Source organism: Branchiostoma floridae, chromosome 15 (assembly GCF_000003815.2).
Source record: "Branchiostoma floridae strain S238N-H82 chromosome 15, Bfl_VNyyK, whole genome shotgun sequence".
In the NCBI taxonomy this organism is placed as follows: Eukaryota; Metazoa; Chordata; class Leptocardii; order Amphioxiformes; family Branchiostomatidae; genus Branchiostoma; species Branchiostoma floridae.
In genome coordinates, this window is record NC_049993.1 from 3,722,830 (window position 1) to 3,743,965 (window position 21,136).

General features: G+C 41.3%; 1 protein-coding gene across 1 annotated transcript; it reads right to left on the reverse strand.

The window, feature by feature from the left end:
• Positions 1-1,358: 1,358 nt before the first annotated feature.
• Positions 1,359-19,604, reverse strand: LOC118432319 (cytochrome P450 2C15-like). The gene is made up of 7 exons (XM_035843864.1): positions 19,388-19,604; positions 14,937-15,129; positions 13,880-14,108; positions 12,764-13,172; positions 11,863-12,060; positions 10,836-10,962; positions 1,359-2,674 (listed from the first exon to the last, which is right to left on the reverse strand). Exons 1-7 carry the CDS (start codon positions 19,559-19,561, stop codon positions 2,493-2,495), a joined length of 1,512 nt encoding a protein of 503 aa, XP_035699757.1. The 5' UTR covers positions 19,562-19,604; the 3' UTR covers positions 1,359-2,492.
• Between the last annotated feature and the right edge of the window lie 1,532 nt (positions 19,605-21,136).

A 21,136-nucleotide genomic window follows, 5' to 3' on the forward strand; every position in this document is an offset into this window, starting at 1 on the left:
TATACGAAAGCCTATCTAAAACAACAACAAGCAGTTGTGACATTTTGGTCTAAATTAACATGCAGAAAGTTAATATGAAATATCTTTAAAAAGCTGTAATATAGAGTTTAATAGTGTGCACAAACAAACTCTAACCTTGTGGCTATTCCATGCCCCAAGATTAGAGTTCCTCTCTTCTTTATGTAAAGACCGGTCCCGCAAAATGTAGGCAAAAAAGAATTCCCTAGGGAATGCATGCGTGGAATTTTTAGAATTCCTGGCAACTCAATCGCAGTGCTATAAGAACGGCTCCGCCCCTGAGGCGTCGCCAAAAAAAAAATTAAAAAACATTGTCTGTCCACGGATTCGATCCCAGAGCGTTGGCTTACCACGCGTGAACAATCCCATTGAGCCAGCGCTACAACATGTTACGAGCGCACGTTTTAACAAGTATACAAATGTATTGCGTTGCTTGAAAAAACCCGCGAGCCTCCGCTGGCTATTTTTCTCGCTTATAATCGAAGGTATTTCACTAAAACTTGGACAGAATACTAGAATATTTTTTGTGGGGCATTTTTATGTTGTTATTTAGCCGATTAGATGCTCTGAATTTGCTGCATTTTCAACGTTTTTCGGCCCCGTAACCGGTTCTACCCAACGTTCAATACCCCTACTTTTTGTGATACTGCGATGCCGAGTGCCATTTTGTGACCTGTGCGTTGATAGGTTTACCCCTGACGTATCCACCAGACAGTCAGAATGTTAGCCAATCAAAAAGCTGGAAACGTGGACTGCATGCTACAGGTTCCATTTTTTCTGAGTTTTGATTGGTCGGGTGGAATATCTGTAGAGAACACTAAATGTGTGGCTTCGCCCACATAACTATGACATATACATATGGATACTGGGTGTGACCCTTATGGTGGTATCTTACTGCACTTGAGAAACCGGTGATGCACTGCGAGGTTTGTTTACTGCGGTGTTGTTGTGTTATTTTCATGGAACAAAGTTTGTCATGATACTAATTATCATTTTCATCCTTGTCATCTAAATAAGCATGCGACTATACACCAAAAATACCTTATCTTCTATGTTCTTAATTTTTATATCCGCCAATAAGGATAAAGCTGCAATATTTAAACAAACAATCAGCCGAGAAGTATGATGGTGATTACACAGGATCGTTAGATGATCCCAGTATGGCTGAGCAAAATTTCACACTGACATTTTCCAAAATATAACTGTCAATGTTATTACATAGTAATACGTAGTTCTCTTTTCATTATGTAACATACGGGCATCTTCTATGAAATGTTGCTATTTGTCTTAAAAATCAAGGTCAAAGTAGCTATCTCAAAATGGGGAATAGTGTACACAAATTTCGAACTTGTCATAGCTGTTTATATTATTAGAAATGTCATAGTGAAAGAAATACAATTGTTTTTATGTCATCGAAATCGGACATACCGTTAGAGATTTATGGCAAATCAAAGGCATAAATATTGCGTCTTAATTTGTAAGGTAAAATCGATAAAATCATCTAATTAACTATGCAAGATTACAATACTCTGCAGTCTTACAAGATACAATGGAAAAAGGTTGGTATACGAAACATGCTGAATTGAAATATCGTCATGAATTGCAATTCTAGTTCAGAAATGATGAACAATCCTTATTGATTGAGTACCAGGGGTAATAAAATCTGGTAGTTAATATACAAGACCACCATATTATATCCCTATTCTTGAAGATACAAGGAAAAATGGTATACAATGGTACATGCTGAATACAAACCTGGTCTTAGAATTATCATTTTGGTAATTTTAAGACCAATACAAGTAGCCTGGGTGCCCAGAAGAAACAGCAGAGAAGCGATATAACAGTTATATAGTGTATACTAAATGTTAGATCCAGAAGCGACTGTATATAGTATATGATGAACGTCGGAGCGAACTACTTTCTCGATGGTTCCCTGGTTACAATACAAGTGGGTTGCGTCATTACTGCATCCCAAACTTGACTTAGTCTGTATATAGTATTACTGCAGAACAAAAATACTGTTGCATGGGATACCAACTAAACTTAGGAACTACGGCAGGCAAATACATTCACATACTGCAAAAAACAGGGAGCGCCCACTGCAGAAAGTACCCTTAAAAATCTAGAAAAAAATTGACCAGAAATCAATTGCTGATGATATCTACAAAAACTGCCAAATTAGTATTTGCATCTTTGACCAAAATATTAACATTGTACATTGGATTTTTAGGGATGGAGAACTACTTTGGTATAAAGAGGCGTAGCTCTGGATAATCATGACGCCATAGAAATATGAATAAGATTTTGTCATGTAATCAGGTGCGAACTATAGAGAGAAAAATCAAAGAGCCATGGATAACACTAAGTAGCATTTTTAAGACATCCCCAGAAGTCCTCAGCCTGACCAAGATCATACTTTAAGTATTACAAATCTTTCGATAAGGATGCATTTGGCCGTGGTGTCAAGCGTTGTCCTAAGCCAATGGCTCAGCAACGAGCTTGAACTTCTTGGCCGCATGGGAGGCGCCGTTGAATCCTATGGTGGACGGTCTATCAGCGCCCTCTGGCAGTTTGAAGGTGAAGTGCTGCAGCAGGGACGTGATGAGGAGGAAGAGCTCCATCTCCGCCAGTTGTTTTCCCAGGCACATGCGCGGGCCTGTGCAAGATTACATACGAAAAGAAAAAGAAACAAAAACAGAATGGATATCAAAATTCAACTAATTAAACTACATAGAATAATAAAATTCTACTATACAACCTCCATAAAATTAGGTGGCTAAACATGTATTTACCTATATTAGCATTATGATAGCCATCGGATCTAACGATACAGTCAAATCTACGTAATTAACGTTAGTATTTTGAAATCTGTTGTATTTGGAACATCAATAACATATTAGGGCACTTTCAATTTTCAATTTGTTTTGGACAAAATGGACAGAACCTGTGGTATCTTCCGGTTTCAATATGTTAGTGACCTGTTACATAAGACCTAATTTCCTTCTCCCAAGTCAGTCAGCAAGCAATTTTAAGAAATCGACAGCATAAAGTATTGTGATAATGTAGAAGGTGGCAGGATGACAAAAGATAGAGTCTAAAATATGAAGTATTTCACCTAGAATAGTTTATAATACAGGCTTACCCCCTATGGTAGAATTCATTAAAAGTTTTGAAATGATTCTGTCTATTTTTCAAAACAATTTTACCTGTCTTATGAATATAACGTTATCAGGATTTCTCTTGCATTTCTCATGTTAGAATTAAAGATGGCATGATTTTTTTTCTAATCTATCAAACTATAGATCTTTAGCAGTGCCTGTAGTGTCTGAGTAGTGCGGTGCAGTTTGGGTTTAGTCATTTCTTCTTGGGCAGATAGGGCAAATATCCCAACGTTTGTTTAGGAGATTTGGGGTTAATTATTTACCAGATGGACAAATCATGTTTTCTTCATGGGCTAAAAACATCTTTATAACATTTTATAGTCAAGTCAAGTCAAAGTTTATTGCACAACAGTTGTAAAACGGGTACAATGTATGGCAAACTTAGGTAACGTTATAATGCATAAGGCAACTAGTAATATACTAGTAGTAGAAGTAACAATAGATGAAGGTTATGCAATGTTCGAAGGAACATAGTGTATGATGCATCGATGTGAAACAAATCTAGAATGTTGCTACAGACTATTTGCTAATAACATGAACTATTTGCTAATAACATGAATCTAATACATACTACATTCAGGCTCGATTTTATACATACTGCATTCGGGCTCCATTTTATACAAGCAATATGATGAAGAGGAGACACAGCGAGGATCTTATCGTCTAGTATATTACATTACTATGACAATGTTCACAAATTAAGTTGATATCATGAGGTTTCTTTTCTGCATGGATGTATATATGTATTGACCTACGTAAACGGAAACAGTGTCGGGACATGACATAAGTACATGAAATAGCTCTCTGTTTGTCTTTGGTAGTGATTTGTACTTTATCGTCTGCATTAATTTAGCTCTTTCTTCTATGTAAGTCGGACATTCTATCATGAAATGGCATTCATCTTCTACGCCTTCTTTGCATGTTGGACACAGTCTCTGGCTTGCTGGGACATTATTGTGACGGCCTTTTTCAATTTCTAACTGGTGTGAAGCAATTCTCAGTTTTGTTGTATTGGCTACGAAGGATTTGTTTTGGACCGAAAGCAAGTATTTCTCAATCTGGAATTCAGATTTTATTTTTGAATATGTCTCGAGTTTACTGGAACTTTTGATTTTTTGTCGCCAGCTGGATAGAAACTCGTCTTTAAGGCGCTCCTTGAACATGTTTCCAAAATAGTTGGCGCTAATGGTAGGGTTCAGCCAAATATTTTGGAACCCATGTCTGCAGAGTGTATCTCGTACATGTATAACCCAGTCTTGTTCTAGTCTTACAGCTTCATTATATGCCTTTTTCACTATTCTGTCATTCGGAAGGCTGTTCAATCTTATCCAATATTTAACCAGTTGAGTCTGAGTATCTATGTATAGCGGGAACATGCCCAATTCTCCCCTTACGGCAGCGTTAACTGAACTTTTGGGGACGCGGAGAAGTATCTTGCAGAAGTTTAGAAGAACATATTCTAGGTCGGAAACCTCGTAAGAAATCGGAGGTTGGATAACCGTAATGTTTTGTTTTGCTAAAGTATTGGAATGGTATATTATCTGTAACTTATCGTTGTACTTGCTGAGTCGAATCAGAACCGGACGGTTAGATGGTGGGTCGGATTTTTTACCGACACGATTAACTCTACGGATATTAACATCCGATCCTAGTATCGGAGATATAATGTTGGATACTATTTGTCTTATGTTTTCATTTGGATATTCCGTTACTCCGTTAAGGATGAGATCCCGTGATTGAACTGTTGTTCCCAGTATCTCGCTACAATAAAGCAAAATTGGTTTGACTAAACTATTAAATAAATCAAGGGCTAGCGGAATGGATGGGTTGTAGTTTGATAGAAGGAGGGATCTAAGTTTGAAAGAAGCCCGGAGGGCTTTTATTCTGAGTTGTTTTGTTGCACGCTGAAATGATCCGGAGGGTGTTATATCTACCCCCAGATAGGTATAGAAGTTTGCAATGTTTAAAACCTGTCCTTGTGATTGGAAATTTGAGTTTTTGTTGTTAGCTGTTCGACCATTTTTGGAAAAAATCATCACTTTAGTTTTGTCTCTATTGATTGCTAGCTTCCAGAGTGAGCAAAATCTGTCCAGTCTTTTTAGGCACTCTTGAAGACCCTTTTCTGACTTTGAGAGGAGGACAAGGTCGTCTGCCCATAGGAGACTGTTAATTGGAGTATTCTCGAGACTGACAGGATCACATAATGATGAAGACAACTCGGATGGAAGGTCATTTATGAAAAGGTTGAATAGAAGGGGGCTTAGGTTACACCCTTGGCGTACGCCGCACGTTGATTTAAAGTAGTCTGATAGGCCATTAGGAGTTTTAACACAATATTTTACGTTGGAATACATGGATTGTATGATTCTGAAGAATTGTCCACCTATGCCTGATGATAACAGTTTGTAGTACAAGCCATCTCTCCAAACAGAATCGAACGCTTTCTTGAAATCAACAAAGCACGCGTATAACTTGCCACCAGGTTCAGACAACTGTTTGTCGATGATAGTCTTAAGCACGAAGATGTTGTCACTAGTCCGGAAATTTTGTCTAAATCCGGATTGGAAAGGAGTCAATAGATTGTTATCTTCTAGAAAGTGCTGCAGACGGTTACTTAATATGAGAGTGAACAATTTTCCAACGCAACTAGAAATCGCGATCCCTCTATAATTTGACGGATTGGATGTATTGCCACTTTTGTGTATGGGAACGAGAATGTTTTGACTCCATTGGTGGGGAAATGTACCGGACTGGATGGCGAGATTGAACAGTTTCTTCAGTGGCATGACAAGTTGGTTTGCGCCACATTTTAGCATTTCGTTGGTGATGGAGTCTGTGCCGCAGGCTTTACGACACTTTACTTTATGTAGACCGGCTATGATTTCGTCTTCTGAGATGTCGTAGTCCAAGGGATTCCCCGTTTTATTTGCAAGGATTTTGATAATAGTTTCAGTATGCTCTTTATTTCCTATGTCAACTTGAATATTACTTCCCGTTGTCTGAAGAAGATCTGGGTCTTTCTGACCGACATGTTGATGGAAATCTGTGTCAGCTTCATTACTTTTGACAAGGTCGTTTAGGTTTTTGAAGTGAGATTTCCATTCTTCGGGGCTTATATTATTATTTTCATCTTGTTTATCATTTCCATCCTGGTTTTGAATTTTCATTTCTCTCCAAAATTTTTGTGGGTCTGATTTGCTAAGTTTATAAAGATCGTTCCATTGCCTTTCTTTGAAGAGTTTTCTTTCTGTTTTAATCTTTTTCTTGTAAATCTTGAGGTTGTTAAAATAGGCATGGCGAAGATCGAGTTTCCAGGGACATTTAGAGAATTCTGTAGCTAAATGATTGATTTTCCGTTTGAGAGCAGCACATGACTGGTTGAACCATGGTTTATTTTTGTTTTTTCTTTTCTTTTTCTTTTTGTGGACAATCTTTCGTAATGACTTGTCGGCAACATGTATGATAATGTCTTCGATTTCTTTCACGGCACCTTCTACGGTCGAGAAAGGCTTATCCATAAATTTCTGTAAATCTATTAGAGTTGAGCGAGCTTGTAATGTCTCTAAGAATTTCGCTTTTGAGTCATCATCCCAAATGTATTTACTTGGCAGAGGATTAGTCAGGGTTTGAACCTTTTTTATGTACGGTGAATAATTTGTGGAAATAGAACAAGACAGTAAACAATGGTCTGAAAACACAGAAAAGTCGTTCACTTTCAAATACTGAACTTTGGAAAAAAATTCCGAACTAACAATGAAGTAATCAACTACACTTGAACCATTGTACTTGTGGCAGGTGAATTTACCGGATAAGTCTCCTGCAACCCGGCCATTTAGGATATTAAGATTGGCTGCCGAACAAAGGTCAATTAGATTATTACCATATCTATTAATTGTTTTGTCGTAACTCGATCTCTGAGGCGTGTCTTTTAGATCTATGGAGTCGTGGTTTAGGCAATCATCTTCAATTACTGTTTCCTGAAGGGACGCTGTTCTGGCGTTAAAATCACCAAGCAGCATGACATTACCTTGATTTGAGAATTTGCATATGTCATCTTGTACGATATCAAATAGGGAATTGTTTTTCGTTTCTGGGATTGATGAGTTTTCCGGAGAGAAATACACACAGCCGACAAACAGATCTTGCTGTAGGCCAAAGAATATCTTATCTAACTTACACCAGAGGATATCTTTATGTTTTGACGGTAGTTTTGTAAGGCCTTTGGTGAGTTTGTTTTTGAACATTATGACTATCCCGCCTGAACTTCTTTTAGCAGTCTTTTTTACATCCCTATCACTTCTAAAATAATTAAAAGATTCTATTCTACATTTTTCCCCTGGCTTGAGCCAGGTCTCCTGGAGGCAAACAAAATCATATTCTTCTAATCTAGAAACGAACTCTTCATCTTGACATTTCCTCCTAAGACCACCTTGAACGTTCCAAGAACAGAACTTAAGTGCTACCTTTTGGATAGACATTCTTGGGTCAAAGGTGCCGAATTGGGAAGCCGGAGGTATCACAGACAATAGTTAGAGCATGGTTACATATGAGCGGAGTGTATCAATACAAAATTAACGTAACAATGGGGCATTACACAAGTAGGTATACATATGTATTCTACATTATTAGGATCAGGTCCAAATTAGGCTATTATAATTGAGAAAGTTTGGCGTCGAAAAATAAGAAAGGGAGATTTAGTTACCTGATTCAGTCAGATTAGTCATTAAGTCAGTATCTCAGAAAGTCCGTCAACATGTTCACGAGCTTCTCTGCCATGTGACGTTTGTCTTTTGACGCACTCCATGTCGCTCCAGCCCGTTGGTTTTCGTTGTTCCACTGGGGAGGCGGCGGGGGTACTGGGTTCCACGGGAAAGGTGGCGGCTGACATCCAGTAGGGTTGAAGGGTGGTCGCATGGGAGGCGGCTGTATGTGTAGCTTGTTGTTCTGCAGTGTCGGTGTTTTCCTCACTGGCTTTGTGTTCTGTCTAGTTGGTTCCATGCGGTGTCTGTTTGTCCCAGGTCCTTGGTAGTGGCGCAGTGTGCGTTTAACGTCTGCTACCATCAGACTCACCCCTGCGCCAGGTCTTAAATGTATGCCATCGGGCTTGTATAGAGACCTGTCTTCTGATAGGAGCCGGTGCCTTACATGGATCAGCTGATCGTCTTCGCAGCAAGTCTTCTCGACGACAGAGTTGTACGTTGCTATGTTAGAATTTAGCTTAGAGCGCATGTCTGTCCCTCTTGGTAGTACCTGGGACATGGCGATTTTGGCGTTCGGGTAGGCTGCTTTAGCCGATTGGACTAGTTTGCGCGTTTGTTCCACACATACATCAATACTGTCCGGTCGTGTTTTACTGTTGTCCATATCATTGGAGCCAACATGTAAAATTACAAGTTCAGTGGTGGTGTCTGGTGACATTCTGATCCTTTCAATAGCCTTGGGTAATGTTATTGTTTTGTCAATTTTAGAGCGTTTGTCTCTATACATTTTGTCAGGGTTGACGTCGTTCCATAGGGAATCTGCAAAAATCCTGACGTCCTTCTTGTCGCCTGCTGGGCCTGTTGTACATGTACTTTCGGTCGTGACTGGAAGTGTGGTGTTCTCGCCCGACTTATTGTCAACCGGAGCCGATATCTGGGGGGCAGGGGAGGCTGGTCGTTTTGGTACACTAGTGATTGTGCTATCTACCGAATTTGCTTGTCCAGAGACAACGTCGGAGTACAAGCGTTGGATTCTGCAGTCGTCCTTCCGAGATTCCTTACTAGTATCTGTCGGTTTGGCAGATATGTCTGTACAAGGAGTATGGTTTGTCAGTGACAAAAGCTGGGCTTGTAGCGTTTCGTAGTCTGTTTCCCGGGAGCTTAGTCTGTCAGCGAGGTCTTTTGTGGTTTGGCGTTGCTCCTGGAGTTCAATCTCCATCTTTTCAAGTTGCTGGGCTTGCTTCTCTGTGACCTTCTTCTTATTCTGAAGGCTAGCCTGCAGGTCATCGATCAGTCTACTTTGCTTGTCCATTGTCACCTTGTTGTTGTAGACAAGAGTCTTTAGTTTGTTCATCTCATCTACTAGTGTTGTATACATGGCCTCAGCAGCAGCGCTTGTGTATCCTGTACTCGGTGGTGGATCGTTAGGGCTGTTTCCGCTGAGTAGAGAGCGTCGGGATCGGTTGGACTGCTGAGATTTCGCTTCTTTACCCTTTCCTGTAGATTCACGTGTCTTAGTGAAGGGGCTCAGAATAATGTTCTCAAGTCCACCTAACACCTTGCGGATTGTGGGTGAGGCTACAGACTTAGGTGTTGTATTCTCTGCGTGATTTTCCTTTTCTACGGTCAAATCTGTTGCAGTCTGGTCTGATTTAGCTTGGTTTTCATGACAATTACTGTCCGATGCCATCATGGCGGACGACCCATCTTCTGAATTAGGCACCATTGTTTCAGTGTTGTTGTCTATTGTTCTACTTTGCGGTTCTTCATTGTCAAGTCGGCCATTTTGTCCCGAGGACGCGCTAGCTGCATTATTGACAGCTTCTTTCAGCTCGGGGAAAATGTCATCAACATACCATTTTGCACCTTTCCCATGTATGAGAACCGTGCCAGTAGTAGTGTAGAAATGTATAGTCAGCACTTTGTTGTTGTCTGCTGACTTACTTAGGTCCGTAACTGACAGCTGTGTGTCCTTGTTCTTCCATGCAAACTTGTATCCCGTCTCATGTTCGAGGGACGAGTTGAAGTGCGCTTTGTTAGCATTTATCCAGAGAGGTACGCGATCGGGTGAGGTTCGGAATTTGAGACTACATACCGTGGTCTTACCGGCATCTGCGTGATCCTCGGTGATCTGTTCAAACTCCGTAATGTTCTTCGCCGGTGTGTTCCACGGCTTGGTACTGCCGGACCGGGTCCTGTATCTCTTTGTCTCCGTCGGCGGCTCCGGCGTCCCAAGCTCCGTCGCGTTTTTTGGTCGTCCCATGGCGATAAACACGTTAGATGTCTTCAAATATCAAACTCTATGATCTTATCTGGTACGGAAATCTACGTAACTTGTATATATCACTCCGCAACACATATAAACCGCTCTAAATTGATCTACTGACGGAGCGTACGCGACGCACGTCTAGTCACGGCCGCCATCTGAATAATTGTATATGATTTCCATGTATTTAGATGGAAGGTTAGATGGGCGGGCTGTGATGTAGAATGGAGTGAGATCGCGTTGCGTAATCCCGCTGTGCCACCGACCTTTCATCACTTAACACGGCTTTCCTTACTTGACTCAGGTTAAATTGAGTACCTTCAGCTTATGGCAGTGGCAGGCCTTTTTGGCAGTGGCATGCCTTAGGGGCATGTTCAGGCATGACACCCGCTTAAACGAGTCAGGGGTAGGAGGGCCAACGCCCCCCCCCCCCCTACATCCTTGGTCGGAAGTCCTCCTAGGAGACGGAAACAAATATCCGAATAACAAACCTGCATCTGCTGGGGCCGTCTTAGATGCAGTTCTGCCAGTAGACGAGAGGATGGAGAAGGAATTGCACAACCCTTTTTTACCATAAAACGTCATGTACAAACAGGTTGCCGAACCAACCGGCAAGTGCCTGTTTGCCTGCTCATCTGTCGAAAAATCGACAGAAGAATCCATACATATGGCATGAGAAGATGATCTTACCGAGACCGAAAGGGATGACGTGGTCGTCCCTTCGATACTGTCCCTGAGCGTCCAAGAAGCGGCCGGGGTCGAACTTTCCGGGGTTCGGGAAATGTTCTGGGTCGTAGTGGACTGACCAAAGATTGGCCTATAGAACAAGTGAAATCCAGGAGAAAAACGTCAGTAGAGATCTTAAAACATTCAACGCTCAGCGTCACACAGGAATCTGAAGCAACAAAAAAAGAAAACCATGAATTTCCCCTCTTTTAGTAAACAATATAATTTTCAATGTTTACAACTATACACTTTTTAATGATGATTGGACTCTGGTCTCTCTCTCTCTCTCTCTCTCTCTCTCTCTCTAATCAGATAATTGGGTATACGAAACATGAAAGAGACGTGTCATTTGGCTCTTCGGTTATTCTAAAGAAGGCTAGAAGATGATAACTAAATCTTTACCATTCGCATAGAGGCTAAACTTTACATGAAAGTTCATCTGTGTTGGTAAATGACATTATGAACAAACTTTAACTTAACCTAACCAACACCAAAATTGATTGGGACTTACCCCAAATTTTGAAATGGACTCGTCTACTGTAGCTTCCGGACGTGACGTCAGAGACACGCGACTGTAGTAGAGGGTCGTAAATGCCAGATACATCCGCGCCCGCCGTCCAGCGCTGAACAGAGACGGGGGGCGACACAGGTTATCTGGCATTTACGACAATGTCTCTGACGTCACGTCCGGAAGCTACAATAGACGTGAACAAGGCTAACGAAGTCGGCTGAAAATTTGGAGTAAATCACAATCATATTTGGTTTTGGTGAGGTAAAGTTTAGTTTATCCAAAAAAACTAAACTGTGCAAGCAGTGGGCTTTCTCAATATGCACGGGCAAAACAGACATGTTGAGGTACGGCAGAATACTTTCTGTCTAGAAAATTTCTCAAAGAGTACTTGCCTGTTTGCTTGTTTTGAACAGAAAATATTCTCCGCGAGAAAGAAAAAAAAACATGGCAACAAAAAGCAGAATAAGACGATTGCCTCACCGCCACCGTCGCTCCTTCTGGAATGTGGTATCCATGGAAACGGGTGTCACGTGTTGTGGCGCGGTAGACGCTAGTTGGCGCGATGGTAGCGGTACGACCCACCTCGGTCAGCACGGCCTCAGTGTACGGCATCTGGGCACGGTAGGCGGTGGACGGTGGCTTGTCGTGTCCAAACACGGTGTGGATCTCCTCTTGAACCTGTAGAAAAAGACAGAAAAGAGACCAATATAATAGCAATGATGGCTGTGAGCTGCTCAAGTCCTACTTACCACTACTCCGCAAGGAGGCGGGGTGAGGGGGCAGAAGGTCCACGCAAGTCTCGACCTAGTTCTCAAAATTCTCGCGAGAACTAGGTCACTCCGTGAACAAGATGGACTGATAGCCATTGAAAATTTGGAGGTACGTGTGTTCACCTTTTAAAAGTAGTCAATGCTTGATGAAAATTCTATTAACAGACCAATAGAAGAAGAGAAGAATCAAATTTGATAATCTATTTAAATCAGCAACTAAGCTTTCCACTGATTATTCGACCCACCCATTTTTTTTTTAAATTAACCGTGCGTACTTACGAAAACGGGACGTCGATAAAGGATCCCCCTCATCCCCCCTATGATAACCCTGGGAGCCAGACAGGATCGGGTAGCTAGCGACTTTTGTTCGGGGACGCAAGGCAGTCAGCCCGCCGATCTCACGTTAGCGCTCCGGGTAGTTTGAGCCAGAATGAATTATCGCTACCCTTTTCCCAGGTGGACCTCATCGGGCTTAAACTCCCCGGGGTGCTAATAGGAGATCGGCGGGACTGACTGTCTAGGGCCACAAAATAACTGTCCTAGCTGTCCGATTCCGGCTGGCCCTCTTTGATGCATTGTTACCCTTGAGGAAATAAGGCGCGTGTCCTTACCTTACGTTGGATGTCTGGATTTAGAACGATGTACAGAAACGCCCAGTACATAGTAGTGGAGGTTGTTTCCGTGCCGGCGACAAACATGTCAAAAAGCACACACTCTGTGTACTCGTCAGTGAACGTGGTCTCGTCGTCGTTCTCGCGAGATTTGTTTTCCTTGATGTATGAGTCACTAAGGTCCCGGATGTCATTGGGGTCAAATGTCTTCTTATGGGACTCCAGTTCCTCTTTGATAAAGGATCTAAAGGTGCCCAGAACCTCTTTGATAAGTTTCGGACCTCGACCCAGTCCTGGGACATGTCGTAAGATGGGGAAAAAGACGGCGAGTTGAGTAAAAAAGTTGAAGGAAAATCCTCGGTCAAAGGTGTCCATCAAGTGTATGAACTTGTCGTCGTTGTATTCAAACCTAAGGAAAAGATAAGCAAATAATAAATAACTAGTGACTCAGTCATGTTACAAACAAACTTTTACAAACTGACGTCCATCACTAGTTGCCTTTTTCCGAAGCTTACAAGCCCATGTTGAACATTTCAACCCCCCCCCCCCCCAAAAAAAAAAGTTAACGTTTTCGCTCCGGAAGACTACCGTCATTCGGCCTCCTTCGGTCAATATTGACCATGATAAAATCCTAATCAATATCACCCCTACAGTGCCGGCTGTGGCTAAACAGTCCTATACGAGAATGGCAATCTCTGCCACACAGGGCACATCTGTAAGCTGACTCAGGTCTGTTGCAGAGTTATTTTCGCAGGATCCTATTTTCTTCTGCCATGCACATCAGTCTGGTTTCTCCTGATTTTATCTGCCTGGATGACAATCTGTATCTGTATCTGTATCTATATAGCCAGTATAACCGCCCTTCGGCGTAACACACCAGTTTCGCAGACACGCGGCGCGGCAGTAGCTGGTTATATTACACTGAACGACCCGTCATACCTAACTTTTGCACATCTATCTGCATGCAAGTGTTTAAAACCACCCAGAGCAGATGCCCCTACTGTGCTTGGTGATAACATATTCCATTCTGCGATAGTTCTGGGAAAGTACGAATTTTTGAACACATCAATCCTAGGTTGGTAAAGTCAAAGACTACCAAGAAGGCAAAAAGCTCACCTGTATCCGAACACAATGGAGCATATAACGTTGGTGACGGCATTCTGGATCATGCGAGAAATGTCGAACGGTTGGTTCCCCATCTTCATGAGTTCTGCTTGAAAAGCGAGTGATTCCTCCAGGATCTTCCCCTCCATGCTCCTCTTCCCAAAGCCGAACTCCCGGAGAGACATCAGTGTGAACTTCCGGTGTTCCTTCCACGGAGTGCCGAAAGGAGCCGTGGCGATACCTGAAAGAAAATTCAAAAGTTTATTCAAGTTTATTAAAGACCAAAATGTGCATTGCAGCCAGATTGGCTGAATCACGCGACAAAACTCACAAAACATATAAAAGACGCGATGATCAATTTTCCGCTAACATCTGTTGTCCACATACACTTACGCGTTAAAATTACATATTAAGTGCCTGCGTTAACTTTGACGTCGCATAACTCCGAAAATGCACGTGCCAAGGCAACCAAATTTTGTGACCTTTCCTAGAATCTTGTTTGTAACAATTTACCAAAAAAAGTTATTAGAATAATGAGAATAATTTTTGTGTTGCCATGCCAACGGGTTTCTGAAGGGCATATTTCACAAATTTTACTAATTTTGATTTAAACAATGGCATTTTAAAGGCCCCCTCTCACTTGACGTGCGGCATTGCTTGCGGCATTGCTGCGTTCGGAAGATGCTCAACGAATTTCAGAGATAAAGAACGAATTTTCTTACTTGTTGTGTATTTTGTGGTCTTCTATGTCACACTTTTACGTATTGCGCAATATCTGAATTATAACAAATCGGAGAAAATAACAAAACAGTACCGCAGTCAACGAACGCAGCAATGCCGCAAGCGTGCCGCACGTCAAGTGAGAGGGGGCCTTAAGATTCTCTTGAAACTACTACTGTTTTCATATAGCTTTAATATCTTACATATCTTGTTGGGACAATTATAATTAGATATAGAGTCCCCCCCCCTCCCAGGCCAGGGCATGCCAAAAAGTCTGGGTAGGGTTAACAGAGATTGACAAACAAATAAGGTACATTCAGCCGAACCAAGGATGTATGCTTAAACTTACCCAGCCTTTGTGGGTTGATGATCTTGAATATAGCGTTATCTGGTCGGCTGGAGAAGTTGTCGGCCGTCTTGACCAGGGCCTCGTGAATGATGTCATATCCGGAGAGCACCACCATCAGTTTCCCTGCCAGATTTACCCGATAGACGGGTCCGTACGTCTTGGACCAATCAGTCAACACCAGGTGGCGATGTCCCTTGTTTACAAGATAAGAAAAGTCAGTATACACGTTTGGAAGTGCATTATCTGATTTTTTATTAACAATATCTATATATGTGGCAGTAATTTACGTTTAGGACTGTATATTTTAGCATTGGCGCCTAATCTGCAGTGATCCGGTCATTTTGCCCTGAAGTAGATGGCATATGATTGGTTAATCGTTCACATGCATGTTGTTGATTTGATTTGATTTGATTTATTCGGCTGTATAATCATGAGAAATACAGCCAGGGCTACCCAACTAGCCGGAGGCTATTATCAAGGGCCCTGGTAACATTATAATATACGTTATACAATAGTATACAGTATACAACAGTATTAACGATACATGTAACTTTGACTACAGAGGTGATCCGTGTTTACAGCTTGACTAGCAGTCGTACGATCTAGGATGTCAGTCTATGATACAAATGGTATTACTCGGTTATCTATATAAGGCTATTTGTCAGCGATTAACACGTTTGAACGCTATAATGTATACGTACTACAGTGCAGATCGTTCAGTAGGAACAGTAGTTGCTGCCGTCAATAGCTACTATCAGTAATACAATGACTATTAGGAAAATATGATATACTTTATCAAGCGTTTACAGAGTATTTGTTAGCAGGCTGTTGTTGTTGTAATTATTTAATCTAATGCCTTCTCTCCAGTGTGCTGTGACTTAGAATTGCCATAAACATGACTATGTTTTAGCTAGGACAAAACCCCATGCATGAATTTGGTATCCCAAAATGGGTAGCCTGGCAAGGTAGCCTACACGGTCGTCCGGCCCAGCCTTTTCCATAAACCCACCAAACCCTTCACCGGTTAAGCATATATTTGTGCAGAAGAACAAACAATGGTCTTCGCTATCCTGACTGAAACTAAGTTCCTTGCAAAACATATAAATCTGCACTAGGGTAACGTCTTTTAGGTAACGTCTTTTAGGCCATCTTCACTGGCTGTGAATTTTAATATACATTTAAAATGCAATCAACTCTGAAACTCATATTGGTGGGTCTGTTGAATGTTTGTCTAATTTAGTCCAGAATGCTTATCATAACTAACACATGTGCTTATCAAACCGTCTATTGTCGTCACTGGCAAAACAATTTAGACAGACTGAATGAAGATTCAACAAAAGGTTTGGATATGATTCTTAATTTGTTCGAATTGTTGAATTCATAATGCATTTGGGGTCAATTGCTTCCAAGAAACTAAGCTTTTTATAACTTATAACCAGGCCAATTGCTTATATACAGAAGACAAAAAGTCTGGAATAAAGCACCGGTTAACCTTTATCCGCAGGCGAACCTATATCCGTTTAAAAAAAACATAGTATTTAGGGATGTTAATTAGTTAACGGACAGTGATTTTAACTTACAGCATTTTAGAGATAGAGTCAAACCTGCACAAGACGACCACCCGGGGGACCGGGCAAAAGCGGTCGATTTGGTGGTCGGTTAGAAGAGTACCGACTCACAACATACCCGATGCATAGTTTAAATGGTTTCCGTTGTATTTAATGGCAAATAGCAAGCACACGCACGTGCATCCGCCGCCATCTTTATTTTGAACATAACATCGTAATGGTTGTCAAAAACCGACGCAATCCGAATTCGGCACAAAATCGTGCTAGTTGTCATTGAAAATCGATGAAACATCAAAATTTGAAAATGACGCGGTCGTTATGGGCAGGGATTTGGTCACAATTTTTGGCGGTCGCAGTCGCGTTGGCCAGTTGGACGTTGTAAAGAGGTCGCTTAGTGCTTACGTCAATGGGCAAAATTTTCGGGACCGAGAAAAAGCGGTCGTAATGGCCAGGTGGTCGTTAAGAAGAGGTGGTCGCTTGGGCAGGTTTGACTGTATGTTGAAAATGTTGCAGTTTGAAACCACCGTCCTTCGACGTGTTGTCCCTCTATAGATACTTTTTAAAAACACGGATATAGGTTGTCCACGGATAAAGATAAGCTAGCGTTACGCACTGCTATGTAAATGTGTGAACAATTTGTAATTGTTTATTGTTCTCGTGGGGTACCGCTGTAAGCAGCCTATATAAATAAGGTGTGGCTATATTGTTTACCTGTTTACAAAACAGGTCACAGTACACATCTGGAGAATGATGGCAAAAACAGATTTAAGATGTATTTTATTTAGATTATCGGACAAAATACTTTTTGTTTGTGTCAAAAATACCTCTTTGGAAAGTACAGGAGTTGTCCGATTTAAACATGTCGCGCGCACCAGCTCCGGTTACCCATTATCTATTGCGAAGATCACTTCGGAGCCTCTTGAAGGACTTTGTACATTGTATCCCTACCCAAGGACGTTTCCCTATCCTTATCTATCACGTGGACATCCTATTTGTTCTGTTAACCTCTGAACTGTGTCCGAGAAAAAAAAGTGTGTCACATCCCGATGTCTCTAAGGCTTTAAAAGGCTATGAGATTACCTTTAACTTTTTGTCTACTATATGAATGAATCGCTGTTAGTATAAACTATTAACTTGAGTGCAGTATTGTCTGTCTGCAAGCAAATTTTAAGAAACTAATTGCATGCTAATGGTAATTTTCTATTTCACACACAATGGCCGGCATATAATAGAGCAACATTTAGAACACAAAGAAGAGCTACCCACTCCCCCCTCCCCACACACACACGCACACGCACACGCACACATGCATGCACACATACACACACACACACAAACACACACACGCACACACACACACACACACGCATTCACACACACACACACACACACACACACACAACCACACATTTAAAAAAAAATCCTACTAAAAGCTAATGTTTACATAATACACATGAGACACGTTTACCAAATATGTCTTCGGTTGGTAGATGGGACTTTATACCATTTACATACTTAGAATAGTCCCTTTGCTTTTGATTTCGTCCATCTCAAATTGCATTGTCTGATTTGTCTTTGTCTCTTTCAGCTTGTTTTGGCACTTTGAAATGCCTACAGGCTATTTGGGAATCCCTAGCTGCCCATGCCAATTGATAAACAGGATTTTATCATGAAGAAGACATATATTAGCTACTGCAACAGGGCTCGAAATCCTTTTTCTGCATACCTGCACCACTGGTGCAGGTAACATTGGAAATTACCTCCACCAGACAAGTTTTACCTGCACCACTCTGAATTTAGGAAGTAACGGGGGCCGCCCTAAGGTGCCCCCTGTCCTAAGATGCCCGGATTTTTTGCCGATCATATTATGCATAAGTACGCCGTGTTTGTTGCCACTGACTATGATAATTAGAAAGGTAAATAAACCAAGTCCAAACAAACAGCTTTATTTTTCTATCAAAAAATATTTACACATATTAACTTTCCTTTTTTTTTTGAAGACAGAATTTTCACAATAATGTTGGTAGCGCCGAATCACTGTGGTCACCTGTTACTAGGTATTAGTGGCTCGTGTCCATAAATATGCAACCAGTACAAAACAGCCACACAACTGTCATACACATAAGAAATAAAGCTTCACAAAACACTACAAAAATTGGCCTTGAAATGTTTGTTGAGAAGAAGATTTCCCATGAAAACATGACATGGATGGTGAAAGATTTAGCCCTCTTCGCGGGAGACAAGAAGCACACACAATCACAATTCTACTCTCAAAAGAAAGCTAATATAACATAGAAATAAAATTTGTATTCATTTTTATTTAAATTGGTCACCAGCTTCCGAAAAGAGATAATTGCAAAAGGGGGGCAATTCAGGGCTCACTGTCTAGCGCAGCACAAAATCGGAAGTTATATTCACGAAAACGTCCTCAGTGTTTGCCACTTGTAACTAGGAGGGTGAAGGGTTCATGAACCATATGAATGCATTCCTTATCCGAGTATGTTCTTTAGATGAATGTGTTAAAAATTCATTGATCAAAACTTGACCACTCTCTGGCAACTAGGGATTCGTGAGTTCGAGCGCGTGAAAGGGGGGGGGGCATCTTAGGGCGGCCCCGTTATAGATCATACTAAAATTGTTGAGGAACCATCGGCCATATTCTATCTATTTTATGCTTAATAGTGGGTAACAGTCAATGCATCTGATAGCAATCCACATACACCTACATCATAGGGCATTTATGTATAAAACCCAGTACTTGGACCAATGCAGGTGCAGGTACCGGTAGACACCAGAAATACCTGCACATCTCCAATTTTACTTGCACTAACATGTATATGCAGTTGGTATTTTGAGCCCTGTGCAAGTAAATGTTTAACTCACGTTGGCAAGGGAGAAGAAGTTTCCGACGACCGGCCATCCTCTGGGGCCTGGAGGAAGTTTCCTTGTGTTGCTAAAGATCCAAGAAGTCGCAAGAAACACAACCAAAAGGACAAGAGTTGTCTGTAAGATGACGTTCTCGCCTACTAAACGTGCCAAGACCTCGATGGCGGCCATCTTTGTTGCCCAGCGCAATCACTGTCCTATCTCCCTCATTCTTACACGTGAACAGTGTTGACAAATTAGCTGTCAATCACTATCGAAAACTGCTCGTGATTGGTTGACACTTTTTGCAGGTGCGTAGTGGTAATGTTTACCCATTTTTCCTTGATCTTTGACCCCTTTTGCTATTAGCAATCTTGCTAACTGGCTTGGAATCAACACACCGAGTAAATTCTAACTGCCCAGTAAAAGTATAACAGTTACATACTGTACGGTGTACCGAGTTGTCGACCAACGTTTCTTTGAAACTGATTTTCGTGACCTGGTGTTCCTTTTGGAAAAGTTTCCTTGTAAATTTCTAAAGATAGTATGCTGGTACGTTTTCGGGGACACATTGTCCAACGTCCAGTTTGCCTGATGGCGTTTTCATCTCTTGATACACCTCCTTGGTTTGCCAAGCTCTTTCTTTGGCAACAATTGGAATGAAGGTCAACGTACGAACGGGCATTTTGTTGTTACGTAGTGCTAGTAGCATAGAATGACGTTTTGGTAGCAGAACACAGTTTTCGGCTTAAAGAGATTTCTATTGTAAAGGGACAAAGGGTGACTACCTTCGACACGGAAAAATTATAGTAGGGTGAACTTCAGGTATACCAAAAATGAATATGTTTCAGTTTAGAGTACAATCCTCAACATTTTGAAGAAAAAAAACTGTCTTTAAAACGCCGCTCTGCGGAAGGTCAAATAATTGCAGCCGGCTAACACCAGAAAGCCAATTGCGTAATGGGGCTCATTTATACACGAACTGGAAAACCTTCACAATCCAAATCATACAGTCTCAAAGTCTACACATTCCTTGGCCACGAAGCACGCTTGTATCCGACTTCCTCTCAAATATGATTTTTAATTAGCTTTTAACAAGTTTCTCCGTTTAATTTTACGTGACGTGTCATAGGCCGGTGATCACGTCCTGCTACCTTATGTTATACTTAAATCAATGTCAATGTGATAATCAGCGAAGGTACTTGCGATATTTTGGTGCAAATTTGAAAATTCATACCTTACTCATTGTGCCGGTAGCTGTTTAAAGTTGTAGACACCATGTTATGCATCGATGTAGGTTAGACATTTAGGTAATAAGATACGTAGCTGCCCAAAAATAGTTACTCAAGCAACTGAATGTGGATTTGGAAACGGTCAGACGTTTCAATCAGTTTTCGTCAGTGACACTGAAGAGATCTTATTGGAGAGGGTTATCATGTTATGTTTGATATAGCGAGGCAGCGCAGCTGGGTATTCCTAGTCATTCCGGATTCGAACTCTTGATTTGAACTCCAACGGAGTGTAGAGACTGTAGTCCAAGTGGACCCTAAAACGCGTGTGTAAACCTGTCCACTCTTTGATAGTGCCTATAAAAACATATGTGTTTTATGATAAACAGATTATCTGTCTGAACTGTCTGTAGTCGCCATGCATCCATCAACAAATGATGCATGCGAACGATTCATTGATTGAGGTTATCGATCATAAAACATATCAGTTCTTGATCTCCACTATAACAAAATAAAACTTCTTGCTGAGTCAATTATT